The following is a 19162-nucleotide window of genomic DNA, read 5'->3' as shown; positions in this document are numbered from 1 at the left end:
ACCGCCACACTAAGGTACGGAAAGGTTGGAACGAAGAGGTACGGAATACATATCTCTATGTACCTTTGTTACTAGAAGGTACTGTAACGCTGCTTGTTTAACATCGAGTTGACGTACATATCGCTGCCTCCGGTCATAACTATTATTTGGCGGATTCAAATTTCACTTCGATTAGACCTAATTATTTCTTATATAACTTCCCATCGCAAGCTCCCTTTCTCCTCGATTCTGAGCCTAACGTTTTAAATATTTCATTCAATTACATAGACGCTGAGAAGATAAGGCGGACTTATAAGATTTAGACGGCGATAACAATTATAAAGCCAGCCATTACTACTACGAGAACTTTCGCGATGGACGTCCATCTTCTTGTCTACGACCTATCAAATGGTCTGGCTAAGCAGCTGTCCCTTGGACTACTAGGCTTTCAGCTTGATGCTATTTATCATACTTCAATCGAATTAGACAACAAGGAATATGTCTATGATAGTGGTATAAATGTGATCCGACCCGGAACCTCTCATCTGGGTCAACCTTTAGAACGAATTCATCTTGGGAAGACCGAGATGCCTATGGAAGTGATCCTTGAATATCTTGATTCGCTCAAGCATATATATACTCCTGAAGTAAGTTAGAGACACAGTCTCGATGAGTGCTATATGCTGACCAGGTAAATAGGCCTATGATCTGTTTCGACATAACTGCAATAATTTCAGCAATGATCTCGCTATGTTTCTATTAGGAAAAGGGATACCAAGCCACATAGCGAACATGCCACAAGCTGTTCTTGATTCGCCATTCGGAAGAATGCTGCAACCTCAACTCGCGCAGATGGTTGAGCAGAGAAAAGCTCAGCGAGGCGGACTCCTCGGGATTCAGGATAATGTTCAACCGCACACAAACGGTGCCGCAAACGGCGTCGGTTCATCGGCTCACTCTCAACGTCCAAGCGTAATAAATGTTACTAATATCCGGGAGTTCGATGATGTGCTAGAAAGAGCCAAGAAATCATGTGCTATCGTCTTCTTCACTTCGGCAACCTGCGGTCCCTGTAAAGCACTTTATCCTCTATACGACGGTCTAGCAGCGGAGCACGGGAGTAAAGTCGCGGTGGTGAAAGTTGATATATCTCGAGCCTTTGACGTTGCACAGAGATACTCCATTAGGGCAACACCTACGTTTATTACATTCGTCCATGGTAAAGAAGGGGAACGATGGATGGGCGCAGATGCTTCTCGGCTTAAGAGTACCGTCGAACTACTAGTTCAAATGGCGGTTCCGAGCCATCCGCACCGAATGCTCAGGCTGCCTCGCTTTGCGAACGCCGAGTTGAAACCAGTACTGTACGAAAAGATCCCACCGCTTTCTAAGCTATTGTCTAAGCTAGGGTCAAAAGCCGACGACCCTTCGGTTCAGAGTGTGAAGAACTTCATTGAGACTCGGTCATCTGAAGGTCCTGCAGAAGCTCCACTGCCTGACTTGCCCACCTTCTCTAAATTCCTATGCTCTGCAGTTGAATCTCTGCCTAAGGAAGTCTTGTTCACAGTTGTGGATCTCTTCCGCTGTGCCCTCGTGGACGAACGATTTAGTGGATACTTCGCAGAAGAGCATGATCAGAAAACAGTGGTCACCCTCCTTGACGTTGTGAATAAAGAGAGCGAATGTCCTTACGCTCTAAGACTTGTTACTTTACAGATGGCCTGCAATCTATTCTCAAGCCACCTGTACGCCGAACAGATCCCCAGACAAGAGACGCTACGAAGCCATATCACGCGGCTTATATCATCAAGCTTCCTGGACGACAGTCGCGACAATATCCGAGTAGTCGCGGCATCACTACTATTCAATGTGGCCATAGCGAATTACCAGATGAGACAGGAGTCAGGAGACGTCCTTCCCGAGGATGACCAAGTAGAACTCGCCGCGTCGGTAGTGGAAGCCATATCCCAAGAAGAATCCTCTAACGAGGCATTACACGGCATGTTATTAGCACTTGGGTTCCTAGTTTATTGTGCGCCTATTGAAGGCGACCTCGCAAACTGCCTGAAAATCATGGATGCAGAAGGAACTATTCTTGGAAAGAAGAAAGTCTTCTCAAAAGAACCCCTCATCACCGAGGTAGGGAGTGAGCTATTGGGGAAGGGCCTCGCGAGAAGATAGGCTCGTTGCTATGGCATCTGATGCTCTTTTTGTTTTGTTTTGTTTTGTTCTGTTGTAGCCTGGATACAGCTGTCTAAGGTATTTTGCAGCATGCGTTGGTTTCCTGGTCAGGATACATAGAATGTAGACTACTTTCCCTTTCCCTTTAGTGCACATGGGAGGATATCTCAATAGAATATATTCCGTACATACGAAATATGTAACTTTTAATCCGTATCACTTCTCATGCATGCCAATTTCACAACTTCGTATTTTCTAATTTACTAAGGAAGCACTACGTAACATCACAAAATCTTGATTGACTGCCCCTCTCTTACACAAAGGGTGGTACCTAGGCGCAAGTTACAGTGGACGTCACTATCACAACGCGGGGCAATCGGTGCCGTTCCACCGCGTCGCTGCTCTGGCAACCAGCCCGCCCCTGTACAATCCCAAGTAAATAAAGAGACCCCCCCCGGTCCACTTCCCCATTCTCCAGATGCCTGTCTACGGCATTCCATATCCATATCAGCAGCGCACTAACGACCTCATCAACGACATTTGTATAACATTGACTGGAATGCTAGAATCACGTCTTATGTCGTCGTTAAATATGAGAACCATGCATTCGTCTGCTTCGACACCGTCTCTGCGTGCTCGAGATGGCTTACTACCGCCCCAAATGAGGATGGATGCGGGAGGTAATGTGAGGGTCGTTGTGAGAGTCCGGGCGTTTTTGCCTAGAGGTATGTATCATTTACAATTCTGTAATTATTCATCTACGAGATCAATTGAAGAATAATTAACTTGTATTATAGAGATCGAAAGGGGTGCGGAGTGCTTGATTAGCATGGATCCCCACACTCAGATGACTACACTTCATGTGCCAAACGATCATGACCCAGCGAATGCCAGAGCAAAGTCACGTAAGGTGGTTGAGGAGAAGTCATTTATATTTGATAATTCCTTTTGGAGTCATAACACGAGGGACAGATATTACGCACATCAAGAAGATGTATACAATTGTCTGGGCGAGGAATTCCTCGACCACAACTTCGAGGGTTACCATACTTGCATCTTTGCCTATGGCCAAACTGGTTCCGGCAAGTCTTACACAATGATGGGTACGCCCGACCAACCAGGACTTATTCCGCGGACCTGTGAAGACTTGTTCCAGCGCATTGAAGCAGCGCAGGAGGAAACGCCTAATATTTCGTATCACGTACGGGCCTCCTACTTCGAAGTATACAATGAGCACGTCCGCGACTTGCTTGTTCCTGTGATACCAAATCAGCCCCCGTACTATTTGAAGATCCGCGAATCGCCAACTGAGGGACCGTATGTGAAGGACCTGACTGAGGTGCCAGTGCGAAGCCTGAATGAGATTCTTCGGTACATGAAGACTGGAGACGCAAGTCGTACGACAGCGAGCACCAAGATGAACGACACGAGTAGTCGAAGCCATGCGGTGTTTACCATCATGTTAAAGCAGATCCACCACGATATGGAAACGGATGAGACCACGGAACGTAGCTCGCGAATCCGGCTAGTCGATCTAGCGGGCAGCGAGCGAGCCAAATCCACCGAGGCAACTGGTGCTCGACTGCGTGAGGGCAGTAACATCAACAAATCCCTGACGACGCTAGGTCGGGTCATCGCAGCGCTCGCGGACCCGAAGGCCCAACGCCCTGGCAAGCGGCACAGAGATGTCGTGCCGTACCGTGACTCCATCCTAACGTGGCTACTGAAGGACTCCCTAGGAGGTAACAGTAAGACGGCGATGATTGCGTGTATCGCACCGTCTGACTACGAGGAAACGCTATCAACGTTGCGGTACGCGGATCAAGCGAAGAGAATCCGTACTCGTGCCGTGGTCAACCAGGACCACATCAGCACGGCGGAGCGAGACGCACAGATTGCAGCCATGGCCGAAGAAATTCGAGTATTGCAACTATCTGTATCAGACTCGCGCCGTCGCGAGAAGGACGCCAAGGAGAGCGAAGAGCGTCTAGAGGAGTACCAAAACCGTGTCGCGGCCATGCAACGCATGATGGAGGAGCGTAGTCTAGTGTCTGAAGGGAAGATCCGCAGTCTGCAGACGGAGAATGAGGCTTTGAGACTGCATCTTAAACTTGCGCTTGATAGCCTTAAGAACCCTATTCCAGAGGTGGTTGTTAAGAATGAAGGGGATGGAGCGGATAAGGAGAACGCAGAGAAGGGCCGGGCCAGTCCTGTTGATGAGGCATATTACGGCGAGGATGATGGATATGGATCGGATGTGTATGAGGAGAAGGCCAATGATGTTCAGGACTACATGCATGACCTCCTGGAGGATTTAGCATTGTTTAGAAGGAAGATTGGCGATGACAAGGGGAGGTTTTTGGACCAGGAGGCAAGACACCCATTGGGTGTGAAGGTGAATATTTAATGCTTGGAGTAGGCTACGCTCTATGTGGCTGGTTCAAAGAGAATAAGTCTCTTGGTATTACTGAATGGCAAGGTGTTTGGAGTACCGGTTGGATGGGCACTGGCAAACCCGAGTGCAACTGCTGGGGGTTAGTTAATAGGGGATTCAACGCTCAGCTCCAGTGAGTGCTGTACACATAGGAATTGAGAATAAGCTAGTTAGATAAACTTACGAATTTAAGAATGTATGGCTAGGAGGTCGGTTTTACGTTTCCTTGTGGCTACGAAGATAATATTATTTTGTTGCTTGATTACCAATAGTCCGGACTAACGATACTAAGGAATAGAGAGATCCGCTGAACTCCATATCGTACCTATATGCGTGGGTGAGCATTTGGAGGGGCGGAAAAATGCGTCTTAAGGGACCAAAGTCTTACCAATAGTTGACGGCAACGCAGATACCTTCTTCGGAACATGATTGCGAGACTTTATGGTACCTTGGAAATAGACCGTAAGCACTCCAATGTTCTATAGGGCATATCGGATTTATATGCTGACGCTAGCACTCACCACATGGCTGGTAGATATAACATATCGCCTGGTTCTAGCGTAACCCTCAGGGGCCGCGCCAGATGCGAATACTTCGTACTCCGTATAGTTGGATTATCGGGGTCCCAAGTTGCAAAGGGGACTTTATCACCATCCTCTTTTTGTAAGCGCAGACCTCGGGCCTCTCGGACATAAGATGCGGGCTCGAGCTCTTGCTCGTTAACGCACGGTTGACACAGCGCGGGCAACAAGACGAAGTGCTTGCGTCCTGCGATTTGTACATACACGTTTTCATAGTTGTCGCGGTGCAATGCGGTTACCGACGCGGAGGACCCGATCCATAGGTTCACGGCGTCTGGTTCATTTTGCAAAGCGATGCGTGCGAAAGGGATAGAGGGTGGTACTTGTGAGTAGAGTGAGGAGTACTCGTTGCGGAGGTTATCGTTTTGCGTCTGAGCATATCGAACTTCCCCTCTGCTCTCAGGTGAGGAGTGGGAGGATAGCTCTTGAGATGTCAAGTAGTCGAGAAACGAACTGAAGAGTTGCTCCTCCTCGTGCGGCTTGGCAAATATCAAATGGCCGTCTTGATCGGTGGGAGCATCGGCGTTCCCATACGGTGTTACCGCGACATTGACATGATGGCCGGCGAGCGACTCCCGGAGATACGAGGCAGTCCAGCGTTTCACGGCCGGCCAGTCGGAAGCTCCACCGCGTACGACGAAGGGTGTATTCCGCGCTACGTACCTCATGAACTCGAGCGGGCTCGGCTCCTCATCTAGTTCCTCGACTGAGCCGGCGTTGAGCTCGTTAAAGCTAGTGATCAGCTCCGCGATAGGGTCGCCGCTCAGATCTTCGTTCTTCTCCATCTTTTCCGGATGGGTCGACTCTAATGATTCGAGCTATGCTGCAGCGACGTCCGTTATTCGGGGCCGTATCATACGTTCTCTAGAGAAGGGGGTATGTAAGGATGACAGCAATATGATATAATATGTTGCAGGTAAGGCTAGAGGGATGCATCCACCGGTACCGCGCACGCAGATAGGTATTGGATGAAACCAGCCCTACGAAAAGTCTCTCTCTGTTTCTTATCTTTTTTTTGGACCTAGTGTACGTTTACAGTTTGTGATATTTGATTAGTAGCTCCCGGGGATCTGGTTTGGGGAGATCTAATTAGCAACCCTTGCCTAATCTGCCCGGGACGCACCAATAACGGCACGCCAATGGAAGGCATCGTGAGAGAAAGTGAGCTGATTCTCACTTGACGAACCCCGCCCGCGACCGCTGGTCGTCATTAGGATGGAGATGATTTTCTTATTAGGTAGCAATATAAGCGGTCAGTTACCTCGCGCAGCATGGGGTTGATGACAAGTGACAGAATTTCATAAATATAAATATATAGGGAGAGCCCAGCTTTGCGGGTTTCCCCCTAGTCCCCGTTGCGACGTCTACATACATACATATATCTACTGGCATATTCCTTACGATCCCACCTTGCTAGAAGCTGCTTGCATTTCCTTCCGCCCTTCAATACCTCGGTCATGAGCTATTAGCGTCACGATGATGCATCAAACAGCTACAGCTACATCATAGCTCGGCTCCCTCGATACCTATATTGATAGACATGTCGTTTGCTACTGATAATATATATCTACAGATGATCTTTTAGGTATTTTTCTTTGTTGGGAATTCTTCGACACGGCACTTTGCCTAATATCGGGAGGCGTTTGTCAAGCCAGGGCGGCCAATTTTGATGGGGAAAAAAGAAAAACCAAGGGCAAAGCAAAGATTCCCATTCCAGACCGAAAATTCAGGCAATTCCAGCTATGAGGGGTAAGAGTGGAGTGCCGGGCAGTGAAGTACCTACCTTGTAGGGGGTTCTTTTAGGGAGGGAATGATGAAGTACTTGTGTACCTTGTACTGTCGAGGGGCTTGCTTGGGGGGGCTACAACGATGTTTTCCAGGTCACCCAAGGAATAGGATCTCTACCCGGCCGTCCGCGAGTCCCGCTAATCCGCCCCGCCGGCGCGCCTCCCAAGTCCCAAGTCCCAAGTCCCAAGTCCTAAGTCCATGTCCCAAACTTGGCACCTACAATGAGAGAACGGATGGAAGTCGCAAAGGAAGAAAAAAAAAAGAAGCAGTCTGTACAATCACAATACGTAAAGCACTTACCTGGCTTGTTTAGTCTATTGGTACACTCATTCAATACACTGTAAGTACAAACCTCTTCCCTGCAACTTCGAAATCTTCAAAGCGCCCGCCCGAGATACAACATCAATCGAGATCCGATCTTCCTGCATCCACCTTTCCACCTTATTACGCAAGTCAGACGGAGTGAGCTTAACTCGGTCAAGTCAAGGGCGAGACAGTAAGACAATACTCTAACGCAGCGGCGCCGCTCTAGTAGTCTAGTCCTCTTAGAGTAGCTTTTCTATTGGCATTCACTAATCAAATTTCCCTGTTATGACATACGAAGTTCGAGATAGCGCCTCCATGTCCGATTTTCTGCCTTTCAACTTGTCCCTACTTTTTCCATCGAATAATTCCTACCTTGGTCGCTCGTCCTCGTCCCAAGATCCATCCTCTAGACTTCGGGCCCGACGATGAGACATCTACTGTATTAGATACCTAAATCTCGACACAAGTACCTACTTGTCTACCCACCTGTCTGTCCATACGTATATGTCGAATATTCTATAGATATCTAGCGCTCTTCCTCCTATGCCATAACTTGGAGAAGTATAATGCGCCTCCTCCTGCAACCTCAGGAAAGGCCCTTGCCTACCGTTCTTCTGCGCGCCGAGTTATTGTGGGCAGCTCGCAATCTGGTGACTGCCCACCACGTGTGGAGAGAATGATTTGGTATATTCTCTATCCTTTTAGAGGGTATGTTGTGCTTTATCTCGTCTGTCTGCTTTGCATACAGCTCAATTGACAAGGTAACCCTAGAACTACCGAAGCCCCCGTGCTTACCGATACGCACCCCCTATGTCGCGCTTTCGCTCGGTACGGAAGATACGCTGCTAGTCATGTCGTTACGACCTTATTAATATCCGTTGCCGTTGCCGCCGTCCTTGTGTATCCTTTCCCTTTCCTCTATACCACCGATTTCACCAATGGCGCGTCCTCTCTTCCCGAACATGCCTGGACCGATACTCTCCCCCTACACGACAGGAATAGGGCCGAACCTGACGTTATTATGCGTTCGATCTGGGTCCACGGCGACTATTTCCAGGCTCTTAATAGAAACGTTTTGCTCAGCGCTCTAGAACTTCAAGACGAACTCCTTGGTCCCACAGTCAACTTCGATCCGCGACGCCATATTGGCCATGATACTCACTCTCAAAATGCTACGACTACGGATCTTACGCCGAGTCAACGTGACGCCTATCATATCGTAAATGGCCTGACTAACGAGTCCTGGTTCTTCCAGTCTCCGCTAATGTATTGGTCGTGCTCTGCAGAGAACATAGAACAGGATGACGATATCATTGAGACGGCAAACGAGAGAAAATCCCAACCAACATCGGTCAATGTGACCTTGAGGCATTCGACCGTCTTTAGTGGGAAGCGCTTTCAAGATCGTCGGCTTGTCGCTGCTGATGCACTTGTCATTACTCTCATTCACCTCCGAGACTCTCCGGTTGGTCGTCTATGGCAGGAGAGGGTAAAGGCTCTCAAGTATGAAATGACTGATTATTGGGATATATTTGAGTACTCTCCGAGCGGCAGGACTAGCGAATTATATGAATTTAAGTTTCGTCCCATATCGTCTCAAGACGTCATCGTTTTAGGAGTCCCCTATTCGGTCCTTCTCATTTACTTCTTGGCAACCTTGTCCAATTTACGGGCTGTTAAGTCGAAAATGGGATTGATGGTCACGGTTATGGCTCAAATCGTTCTCGCCATACTATCGAGCTTTACCATATGCGCTATACTTAAGATCGATCTATCGAGACTTCCACGTTTGGGATATCCAGTCGTCATTTTCTGTATGAGCCTTGAAAACATCCATCGGCTCATTAACGCTGTCATTCTCACGCCGTCTGAAAATAGTACCAGCAATAGGGTTGGTCAGGCTTTTGGTGAGACAGGCCACGTCGCACTGGCCAGTGTGGCCCAGAATGTACTCCTCTTATACTGCTTTTCAAAAATCGTATCCCCCGGTGTTTCGGCATTTTGTACCTTCGCAGCCATCGCACTGATGTTTGACTTCTTCTATCTATCCACGTTCTTCCTCTCAGTACTCAGTGTCGATGTTCGACGAACTGAGCTTAGTGATGCACTTGCGAAAGCGTCAATTCGAGATCAAAGCTCTGCTTCTGGCTCTAACCCACGTCAAACATGGATAGACGCGATGCTACAGGGCAAAATCGCTATGTCAACACGCATTGCAGGGACTATTGTCATGGTGGGCTTCGTCCTCCTTGCTCAATGGCATTTCTGGGAGAATGAAGGCGTAGTTAAATTACTTAGTCGGATCATTCGCATTTCTCCCAAATACAAGGATCTATCACCGGCTTCATCCCTATCTGAAGTTCATCAGGGTAGGAGCCCAGCATCGTGGCTAGGTCTTCAAGATCACGAGACAGCTCGAGAACTTATTCATGCTGTTAAGCCCGGTGCCCATAGCTACATTGCAAGAGTCTATCACCCTACAGTATTTGTGCTCAAGGGATCAGATCGAGGTCTTTCCGCCAACGAGCCGTGGTTTACACCCGCCGTATATGATTTTGTACGCCATCAATCGGCACCTTTTCTGCTGACGGTACTTATTGTTGCAGCGGCAGTTCGTCTACTAATGAATTATCTACTGTGGGACGAATTAGCAGATTCCTCGCGAGGTGGCCCAGATGGGGACACTCTCCTCTCTGTTAAGACTTTGAACATAGGTCATTCCTTAGATGTCGCTTTGATCTCAGCCTGCTCTGATGGCCACCTTGTGTCTATAGGGTTAGACAGAATTGTCAGAGTCTGGGATATCAAAGCCGGAGGTAAGAGTTATGTGTTGGGCGAAAATGCGGATTCTTACATCATCCCGTTTCCAGTCCTAGCTATGTGCATCGATGAAGAGTCTCACTGGCTTGCACTCTTAACTTCTGACAAAGTTCTACTCTGGGATCTCGTTGAGCTACGGTGGGGTCTTCCTATTAGGGCAGAGCCGGATCGACATAAACCGGAAGCCTTCTTCTTTGTCGCTGACGATTCCATGGCCATTCCCCCTCTGATCCTTATCCGACGGGGCGGTGTCATCACAGAGCTTAGGGTTGACCAAGCAGTACCCAATAACTACATATTTGCTAAGGAGAGCTCGATCGTCTCCGTTGGCTTTCTTACAGAAAAGGGTAAGTGAAACTTGTAATTTGTGAAATGAACTTATATCCGCTAACATTCGCAGGGTTCCCTGCTCAAGTGATGGCTTCAACTCGCGAGGGTCAAGTACGCCTCGCCACCCAAGAGGGATCCAGCTGGACTACCGAAATAGTAGAGGTGGGCAATTCCAAGGACCGCGGATCTATCTCGATTCAAGCCTTGCCGGAGTTGGGCTTCTTCCTCATTGTTCGGTCCCGGACTGTGGACTTAGTAGATGCGCAGACGCTCAGGGCAATCTATACTTTCAAGGTGGATCCAATCCAACCGAAAAGCTTGAAATGCTTCCATTCGAGGCCACGGCGGATGCGATGTGGTTCCCTTGCCTTATGGAGCCTTACATTGGCATATCTCAATACATATACGCGAGACCTAGTAGTACAAACCTATAGTCCGCAGCACGAAGGAGAGTCCCTGTGTTTCTGCGACCCGGCTTCTCCTACCAGGAAAACGTGCTGTCCATGGCAAAGAGCCAAAGAATCGAGACGGGTTATTAAGAATCCCGGACTCTGGGATGCTTTGCCCTCTGGGATCATAGTCGGAGTTAGGAGGAAAAATGGAGAGAAATCTCGATCAGACGGTCATCTTGACCGTCAGCCCCTTCAACAGCTCAGCGGCCTCCGACGCCGTCACCACACCGTTAAACCTGCAAACGGCCATATTTCCCAAGACAACTGGGAAGTATGGATGTTTTCCCATTTTGGAAAACAGGAGACATGGGAGGCTCTTCCACTATGTTCAAAGGTCGAAGATGACGGTCATCTATTCGTCACGAATCTTGGGCCAATGGTTCGAGTTGGTCGTTCTTGCTTAGCTATAGGGCTCAGCAACGTTATCAAGGTCATCATGGTCGGCAATGAGCGGTTCGAGACAGGGGATGATTCTCAACCCGGGGACGGGATGCCTGCACTAGGAAGTCGGAGGCGTAAGGGACCTTCCACTCTTCGCGGCAAACCCACTATCTCTTGCGCTCACTGCTGAAGCATATAAAGTGTCGACTAATATTTATAATTTCAATTCTTAAAAAAATATCATTACTTTAAATATCATTACTTTACGATTGGCGACACGGATTACTAGGTTCGGACGAGGCATGACTGCATCGTGGATATAGGAGGGCGACCTGGCTGGTTAAGGTCTACGCGTGGCGCATACGCACATATAACCCAGGGTTTACTAGAGGAACGGGCGTTTTAATCTATTTGCAACCATTATTGGTAAATAGAATTGGACGGGGAAAGGGTGGGCGTTTTTTCACACGGCACGCACACGAAACATAAAAAATAGGGGGTCATCGAGATACCATGGGCGTAGGCATAGACACTGGTCCTGGTCCTTAGAGGGGCTCGCTGGGTAGCCGAGCGGATAGAAAGGGGATTTGTGATGTCGGTCATGATGTTGGGCATATGGCTCTCTCTCCTCCGAATGAATAAACATTAACGGCATGTTAATTATAAGTGTGCATATCTATATATACTTCACGCCTACTACCTATATAGCATATACCTACCTATATACCTAGGTACACAGCGTATGTTTATACATCTAGTTATATATCCGCGCAATAATGTCCCATAGTGACTTTTTATATTGTGGTTTATTTCATGTTGGAATATTAATAATCACGTAGATCAAAATACCTAATTATAAGATCATAACTTATAGTTTAAGTGGTATGCCGAATAAAAGGGCAAGGGAAATTTTTTTAGCTTGGTTTAGTTTCGTTACAATAGATGTTATCTAGTTCTTTCTAGTTATATAGCAAAGAATATTTATCGAGTATACCTTCTAGATAGTAATAATCTTTAGGGTATTGTTAAAGGCTACTTTTCTCCATGAATCATGCGAAGCCTAAGTTACTATAGCACGCGACTCACATTGTATACTTCTTTCAAGATAGGATTAACTACTATTATAGCCTCCTCTAATAGGTATACATATGAAACTTTGGTAAATCAGCTACAATTCCTAAGCCAACAGTCCAACTCGATTGTGTATGGTACGATATCCTTGAATAGGCCGGCTTGGATAGAAGCTCCCATAATAAGTGTTATTGTTTAGTCTTTTTTTTTTTTTTAAAATAGGTAACCTTGAGTTCTAGATCTGATACGTTTACTTAGACATTCTCGATTTGATCTTAAGTCTTGGATATATTTACTGGGACTTGAAGCCGTACAAAGCCCTCATACTGTATTCTATGCTGTCTCATTTCATCTCCCCTAGGCAAAATATTGTTTGGTCTGAATGCTTACTCAAGTAGCATTCTTTGTACATGGGTACCTAGCCTTTTGAGCTAGGTGTGATACCTTAAATACCACTTGTGCACCCTTCACTTTAGCTAGTTTGAAGCTTCGTAGGTTGGGCAGGAGGATATAGCCCAGGTAACACTACCATATTCCATACTTAATTTCAGTAATTCTATCCAATGCACGAAGAACCCCAAGCTAGTAGCACTCTGACAGTAAATAGAGGGGCCAGTGCAAGCAAGTCTTATCGTAACGTAGACACCTGTCAACCTGCAGCTATTCAGAAACCCAGGCAACGAGATAACCAGGTACATCCCCCCAAGTACCTTTCCACCTGACGTTAAGGTTATATATCCTAATTGCAAACCAACTGTCAGCCGACGCCCCCCGCCCGGGCGACTTGAGGTCAGAGAAAACCCCACTGTGGTGTCTTATGCTGGACCATTCTTACGAATGTGACTTGACAGCAGATGCCAAACGAAGCCGGTTTTTCGTAGGTCTTGGGTTCGAATCCCCTGCCCCTATCCGAGGGGATTCGAAGCCGGGGCTGAGCTTTTTTGCATTTTTCGCCCTTAATTTTTAAATTCAACGCTTTAATGTTTTTTCTTTTTTCCCCTTATTTTTTACCTGCGTTTTTTCCTACTTTCGTTTTCGTCCGTCGTCCTTCTTTTTAATCGTAGATACCTCGTTTTTGATTACAAGAATTTATTGTTAAAGTCAGCCTAGAATTCTCAGGCTTATCTTAGGGAATCAATGATCATTCAAGGAGATCTGTGCCCACATATAGAGGTAGGTGATATTTTGGATAAAATAGCACTAGATCAAGCTATGTTATTAGGGAAATCAAACGAGGATTTATATTATCATACTCGCAAAGGTAAGCAAGTAAGTGTAATATAATATGTGTACTAAGTTGTTATTTGCCCGAGTGAGCCCAACCCAACCATAACTCAACCAAGGCCTCTTTTCCTACCCCACCACTCAGGCCTGTCGAGGAGCATTTCTTGTGCTCGTACACTCGAGGAATAAAATTTGTTCATATCCTTCTGAACTGGAAAGCCAAAGTCCGCCCTGCGTACCAAAATCCTCTATGGAACCTCTTGAACCCCTCGTGCAATATCCCCCCCAGCAAGGCCACCATCCACCGATGAAATCTCCAGTTATCTTTCCTCCCCAAAGCACCCCATTCTCTAATACTGCCGGTATCCACCCCAGTTTACGTAAGTCTGATCGTAAGGGTTTATACCCTGAGCAAGCTTGGCCTTCAGCACCTCGGTATCCAAGTACCGCCCCGTGAGGTTGGCGAACCCACTCTGAATGTAGGCGTACTGTTGGCCACGGTACCGCGCCTCGGCAATGGCGAGGGCATGGCAGTCCTGGACGCTGAAGTTGCTGTCCGGATAGAAGACTTTTTGATTGGGATATAGACGCGATAATGTGTGCATCATATCGAGGCGTTCGCGTGCTGGCACGACGATCGGTGGAAAGGTTCCGTAGGAAAGGAGGGACTCAGAGGAGGAGGAAGAATGAACAGAGCTAGGCCCCTTGCCATGGTTGGAATTAGTGTCGTCAACCTTCGCCTTTTCCTTGCCTTTACCCTTTGTCTTGGGCTCTTCATCGGAGTTATCAATGACAGTCTCCGCATAGGCTTGATGTTTTGGCTTGGCATCTTCTTTTCTCTTTTTCATGTTCTTCTTCACATCCTGGGTGTAGATCTCACCAAGGCGCTCGATTGTGAGTCCGCCTTCCTCGGCTAGTTCCATGATCTCCTGTATGCGTATTTGGACCTCTGATACTTCTCGCTCAAGCTCTTGGGCTATCTTCCGTGAGCTGTGGTGTATTGATTAGTCGATGCTTGATAAGGGGTAAAGGGGTGACACTTACGAGTTACCTTTTGCTTTCATGAAGCAGATCATGCCATCTTCGTAGACGGACCAATCATCGTCCCTATAACCATCCATTTGGATGGTTTCCAAGTCCCTCCTGGGCTCCTTTCCAGCAGTGACCTCTTCATCTTCGGAACTATCCTCTTCTGATTCCTCCTCTGATTCTTCGGATTCTTCTTCAGTTGAATCGGACTCGCTTGAGGGAGGGGACACAGGTTTGGCTACCCTCCTTGTCTTTTTAGTAGAGGCCTTCTTCTTGCTTGAAGTATGCTTGGCTGGAGCTTTCTTCTTGTTGCGAGAGGATTGAGGGGCAACGACCTCCTCTGACTCAGATCCTTCCTCCCCTTCTGTATCGGATTCTTCTTGAGAAGAGTCTGACTCGCTTTCAGAGGGAGGGGCGGGCTTAGCTGTTCTCTTAGTCTTCCGGATCGGGGCGTGCTTGTTTGAAGTGTGATGTTTGTTTTTGGTGCACTTCGGAGCAGCGACTTCTTCAGACTCAGAACTTTCATCGTCTGTTTCAGACTCTACTAGAGTATCCGAATCTTCGTCGGAAAGAGGTAGGACTTTCTTTGCCTTCTTCCGCTCTTTGCCCGGGGCGTGCTTGGTATGAATATGCTTTTTCTTGGCAGCAACCTCTTCAGGGTCCGAACTTTCCTCCGAGTCGGATTCTACTTGAATGGAATTAGCCTCACTTTCAATAGAAAAGGTGCGAATTCAGGTTCCTTATGATTTCTTACCTGGGATATGCTTAGCTGCAATGTGTCTCTTAGATGAAGACTTATAGCTTTGAGCGTGCTTTGTATGAATGACCTCTTCGAGATCCGAGCCTTCATCATCCGTATCAGATTCTACATGAGTGAAATTAGCCTCGATCTTAGAAGAAACAACATCAACTATTTTGTATTCTTACCTGAAGTTTGCTTGCTTGAAACGTGTTTCCTAAGCGGCATATGCTTGTGAGGTATATGTTCCTTGGTTGAGGTGTGCTTTACAACAACCTTTTCTGTATGAACTGATACCCCGCTAGCACCACTGGGTCCTGATCGGATACGGATGGTATTACCCTGATGACTATCGAAGACATGGACTGACTTATTGTGGAAGTCCCCTTCAATATGTAACTCTGGGAGGGTGCTTTGATGCTCCTTAGTCTGCTTTTTCTCTTGCTTTAGCTTAGCCCTTGCTGCTTCGACGTCTTCCTTAGAAGGAAGGTCTGTTGTATAGCTATCCAGACGATTGCCCTCACGATCATAGAGTTGTGGTATTCCAAAGAGAGCCCCTAGGCGATTATAGGCACGCCAGCTTTTCAGGTCTCCTCTAAACTTTACCATTGTGAATAGTCGTGTATGATGTGTAGTATGTGAAGACAAGAAAAGTGGTTGATGGTTAAGGGTGATGGCAATATAGTAGTTAAGAAGAGCAAAGAAGGCTAGATTCTTGTGTGATGAAGAAAGAAAGCAACTCGAAAGATCTCAAGTAGACAGGGAAGGCATATCTTTATATATATTTCAAAAAGGGCGGGTAGGGGAGAGAGTACTTAGGGAGGCAAGTGTTTACGTACCGTCCAACTTCCAACCTTCAGCTCGCAACCTTCCCAATGACACAAGGTACAGCAGTTCGAGAAGGAGTACGTACCCTTAAATAGTCTAATGACAATGTTTGTTGTCATGGAAGCTACCTTCTTCGTAGGTGCGTTTGACAGAAAATGAGTGTGCGTCGTATAGTGAGTAGGGTTTGTCTGGCTGTAGCGCCGTCAGTTGCTAGGGACGTCATGTATGATTGTGACAACACTGACTGTTAACAAGTTCAATGCTCTGGGAAACGTATGATGTGCGAATGTACCTTTGTCGTAACTGAGTGAGTAAGCATAGTTACAGGTATCTGGGTGACAACCTTGTTAGATTTTTCTATGTGTGTTATGTGTTTCTTTAGTATACAGATACCGACCCAAATAAGGTACATGAGGTACGTAAGTCATATATAATATTGATTTCTATTTTATAGTTTGCTCCTTCGTAACTTTGGCTTCCACCTGGCATACGGATGCTCTTCAGACCCAGGAACAAGGTGGTCAACAGCCCCTGTATGTAGTAACCCAGGATGAACTTGGTCGAGACTAGTGATGCCGCACATCTGCATAGTCGTCACCAGTTCATCGACAAGAACTACGTGCGTATAGTATTAGCACAAGCCTCTTACCCCACTATAAAGCACTTCGGGAAGTAGTGGATATATATAAAGGGGGTTTAAACTTACTACTAACGAACTTCTCGATACCCCCCTTCCCATAATTCAGCGAGAATAGGAACCCCCGCCCAATCCCAACAGCCTTCGCACCTAGACACAAAGCCTTGAAGATATCCGTACCCCTGGTTATGCCACCGTCGACATATACTTCCATCTTATCAAAGACCTGCGGGCAACACTTCTGAATCTCAAGCAGCACTAGTATCGTAGCAGGCGATGTGTCTAAGCTCCGCCCACCATGGTTAGAGATATATATAGCATCAACACCTGCTTCCATAGCCTTCACTGCATCCGCCGCTGTCTGGATCCCTTTCAGTGCGATTGGTAGGCCAGGAGCGTGCTGCCGCACCCACGACACATCGTCCCACGTAAGTGATGCATCTATGAAGCCACCCATCAGTCTTCCTAATGCCCCTCCTTTGGCATCATTCCTAGCCTGCGCGCCAGACATCGGAGCTCGTAAGTTCTCATCTGATTTAACTCGCTCATCTGCCTCTCTTTTTCCAATAACCGGTGCGTCAACCGTCAGAAAGATACCCTTAACACCGCGCTCGCGTACCATGCGTAATAAAGCTTCTGATTTCCGGCGGTCTTTATCAACATATAGTTGGAAGAAGACTGGAACGGATCCATTGGTCTCTACTCCCTGAGATAGAGATTCCTCCTCAACCGCATCCATAACCTCGGGTAACGGGAATGAGCAACTCGTCGATACGCACTGCGGAATACCTAAGCGCTGACATCCCCGACCTAGTTCGCGCTCTCCTTGTGGGTGGAAGATACGGCCCATAGACGTTGGGGCGCAGAATATAGGAGCAGTAACGCGATTTCCTAGAATAGTCGTACTTATATCGACATCTCTAACATTCCTCAGTACCCGTGGTCGCAGTACTATATCCCTATACGTTGATGCATTGCGCTCTTTCGTCAGACAGTCTGTTGCGGCCGACGACACAAAAGCCCATGCTTTAGGGGTGAAGCTAGCCTCAGCTGCGACCTCGAAATCCCTAGCGTTAATTATGCTATCCAGAGGTGGCTTCTCTGGTGTCTTTTGTGGTGGGCCGCGGGCCCGTGGTGGTGGTTTAGCCCATTGCTCAGTAATAGTAGCTTGATCCAGGACACCAATGCGAGATGATGCTGGCAACGAGGTCTTGATCAACGATGGTGAATGGACCTCGGAGTAAGCGGTGGTTGCGTCTTGTCCGGCGTGGTCCAAGAGTACTGCGACACCACCGGGATGTTCTAACGCAAATTCGCTGAGATCGTAGACTACATCATCAATGACAACCCAGAGATCCTCCAGCGAGTGATGCCGTGATATCTCCTCCACGCTTACTGACCGCATTGCCTTCCCAGTCTGGATTTGTCCACCACCCATTTCCTGTGCCTACTCCCTGGGGTTCAAATAGGGGGATATATAAATAGGGGGATATAGGATATATTAGGGTGTTGCGGGGACCTATTCGGATTCGGGTTCTTCTCCAAGTTTGGCTTTGTCTTGTTTCTCCGCTTATATGCAAGTCACCTAGTCCTACAAGATAAGTATGTATTAGTCTGTACGCCTCGCGTGTATTACTCTGAGACAAAGATTCGCAGAGAGTTTCAGCAGTTAATATGCTTTCCAATCAACGGCATACCTCCTTATTTAATGCTCTTCCCTAGTCGGCGGAATGATAACCGAGGCGTGGAGAAGCTATGCTAGCACCGCCAACTTCCCCACATGTCTTCCCGAAACGACCGGGTCTGGGGTACCCCACGATATCCATTCTTGCTCTGCCGCGGGTGAGTACGAGATCCACCTAATCATAAGAGTTATATTAACAAACCTGGTGGTATAATTATGCTGGGCTGGGTAGTTATTTGGGGTTTAGTCTAAGCGTGTACTATATTAACACTCTGGATAATATATCGTCTAAAATAGTCGATAACGGACTATACTCACCTAGGCATTCTAATGCTCTCGGTACAATTCGACAATCTTGAATATTGATCCGTATAGTGAATACAAATAGTATACAATACTATATGTAGAACTCGATCAATCCAAGCTTAACCTAACCAAGCCCTAATTAGACTAGGATTTAATAATCGTAGATACATTCAATATTACTCGTTAATTCGTCAACATATCAACGTACCTAGTGCCATATAGATATTTTTAGATCACCTCCATCCCGTCCAGTGCCACCCGAGTAATATTCTAAGTCAGATCCTGTTTTCACCTCTTCATTATGTCCCATTAGAAAAAGCCATAGGTATCTTACGTCTTACGAGATGCATTACGCACCTGCAAGACGCCGGTATCCAAGAAAACGTCGCACC

The 19162-nt window shown here is 47.2% G+C and overlaps 5 protein-coding genes across 5 annotated transcripts; 2 read left to right on the top strand and 3 right to left on the bottom strand.

Moving 5' to 3' along the window:
* Nucleotides 1-353: 353 nt before the first annotated feature.
* F4817DRAFT_359916 (P-loop containing nucleoside triphosphate hydrolase protein) lies at nt 354-4567 on the top strand (the record flags this gene model as incomplete). Its single annotated transcript, XM_049306216.1, has 4 exons — nt 354-626; nt 679-2148; nt 2639-2885; nt 2958-4567. The coding sequence occupies 4 exons, from the start codon at nt 354-356 to the stop codon at nt 4565-4567; spliced, it is 3600 nt and encodes a 1199-aa protein (XP_049157293.1).
* A 273-nt stretch (nt 4568-4840) lies between these two features.
* On the bottom strand, nt 4841-5960 carry F4817DRAFT_317608 (putative pla2g4b; the record flags this gene model as incomplete). Its single annotated transcript, XM_049300823.1, has 3 exons — nt 4841-4919; nt 4983-5042; nt 5116-5960. 3 exons carry the CDS (start codon nt 5958-5960, stop codon nt 4841-4843), a joined length of 984 nt encoding a protein of 327 aa, XP_049157292.1.
* A 1722-nt stretch (nt 5961-7682) lies between these two features.
* F4817DRAFT_169537 (sterol-sensing domain of SREBP cleavage-activation-domain-containing protein) lies at nt 7683-11557 on the top strand. The gene is made up of 3 exons (XM_049298187.1): nt 7683-7977; nt 8041-10436; nt 10490-11557. Exons 1-3 carry the CDS (start codon nt 7946-7948, stop codon nt 11440-11442), a joined length of 3381 nt encoding a protein of 1126 aa, XP_049157291.1. The 5' UTR covers nt 7683-7945; the 3' UTR covers nt 11443-11557.
* A 1998-nt stretch (nt 11558-13555) lies between these two features.
* Nucleotides 13556-16936, bottom strand: F4817DRAFT_342978 (uncharacterized protein). Its single transcript, XM_049303969.1, has 8 exons — nt 16850-16936; nt 16389-16758; nt 16229-16335; nt 16155-16161; nt 15504-15910; nt 15331-15441; nt 14592-15264; nt 13556-14537 (listed from the first exon to the last, which is right to left on the bottom strand). Exons 3-8 carry the CDS (start codon nt 16260-16262, stop codon nt 13898-13900), a joined length of 1872 nt encoding a protein of 623 aa, XP_049157290.1. The 5' UTR covers nt 16263-16335; nt 16389-16758; nt 16850-16936; the 3' UTR covers nt 13556-13897.
* On the bottom strand, nt 16454-18712 carry F4817DRAFT_169318 (FMN-dependent dehydrogenase-domain-containing protein). Its single transcript, XM_049298186.1, has 4 exons — nt 18667-18712; nt 18478-18613; nt 16850-18371; nt 16454-16758 (listed from the first exon to the last, which is right to left on the bottom strand). The coding sequence occupies exons 3-4, from the start codon at nt 18216-18218 to the stop codon at nt 16592-16594; spliced, it is 1536 nt and encodes a 511-aa protein (XP_049157289.1). The 5' UTR covers nt 18219-18371; nt 18478-18613; nt 18667-18712; the 3' UTR covers nt 16454-16591.
* Nucleotides 18713-19162: the final 450 nt, after the last annotated feature.

This window comes from Daldinia loculata, assembly GCF_022478755.1.
Source record: "Daldinia loculata strain CBS 113971 unplaced genomic scaffold F4817scaffold_38, whole genome shotgun sequence".
NCBI lineage: Eukaryota > Fungi > Ascomycota > Sordariomycetes > Xylariales > Hypoxylaceae > Daldinia > Daldinia loculata.
The sequence above is the reverse complement of the archived record's forward strand: the minus strand, read 5'-3'. Positions and strand labels throughout refer to the sequence as shown.

What these genes read in the sequence shown, in the direction of transcription:
- F4817DRAFT_169537 (XM_049298187.1), top strand. Translation starts at nt 7,946, where the DNA reads ATGATTTGGTATATTCTCTATCCTTTTAGAGG. An exon ending in ATTCTCTATCCTTTTAGAGG is followed by an intron (nt 7,978 to 8,040) that starts GTATGTTGTGCT and finishes AGGTAACCCTAG; the next exon opens with AACTACCGAAGCCCCCGTGC. An exon ending in TGGCTTTCTTACAGAAAAGG is followed by an intron (nt 10,437 to 10,489) that starts GTAAGTGAAACT and finishes TAACATTCGCAG; the next exon opens with GGTTCCCTGCTCAAGTGATG.
- F4817DRAFT_342978 (XM_049303969.1), bottom strand. Translation starts at nt 16,262, where the DNA reads ATGACAACAAACATTGTCATTAGACTATTTAAGG. An exon ending in TTCAAGCAAGCAAACTTCAG is followed by an intron (nt 15,442 to 15,503) that starts GTAAGAATACAA and finishes TCACTCATGTAG; the next exon opens with AATCTGATACGGATGATGAA. An exon ending in ATGAAAGCAAAAGGTAACTC is followed by an intron (nt 14,538 to 14,591) that starts GTAAGTGTCACC and finishes AATACACCACAG; the next exon opens with CTCACGGAAGATAGCCCAAG.
- F4817DRAFT_169318 (XM_049298186.1), bottom strand. Translation starts at nt 18,218, where the DNA reads ATGGGTGGTGGACAAATCCAGACTGGGAAGGCAATGCGGTCAGTAAGC. An exon ending in TATCGAGAAGTTCGTTAGTA is followed by an intron (nt 16,759 to 16,849) that starts GTAAGTTTAAAC and finishes ATACGCACGTAG; the next exon opens with TTCTTGTCGATGAACTGGTG.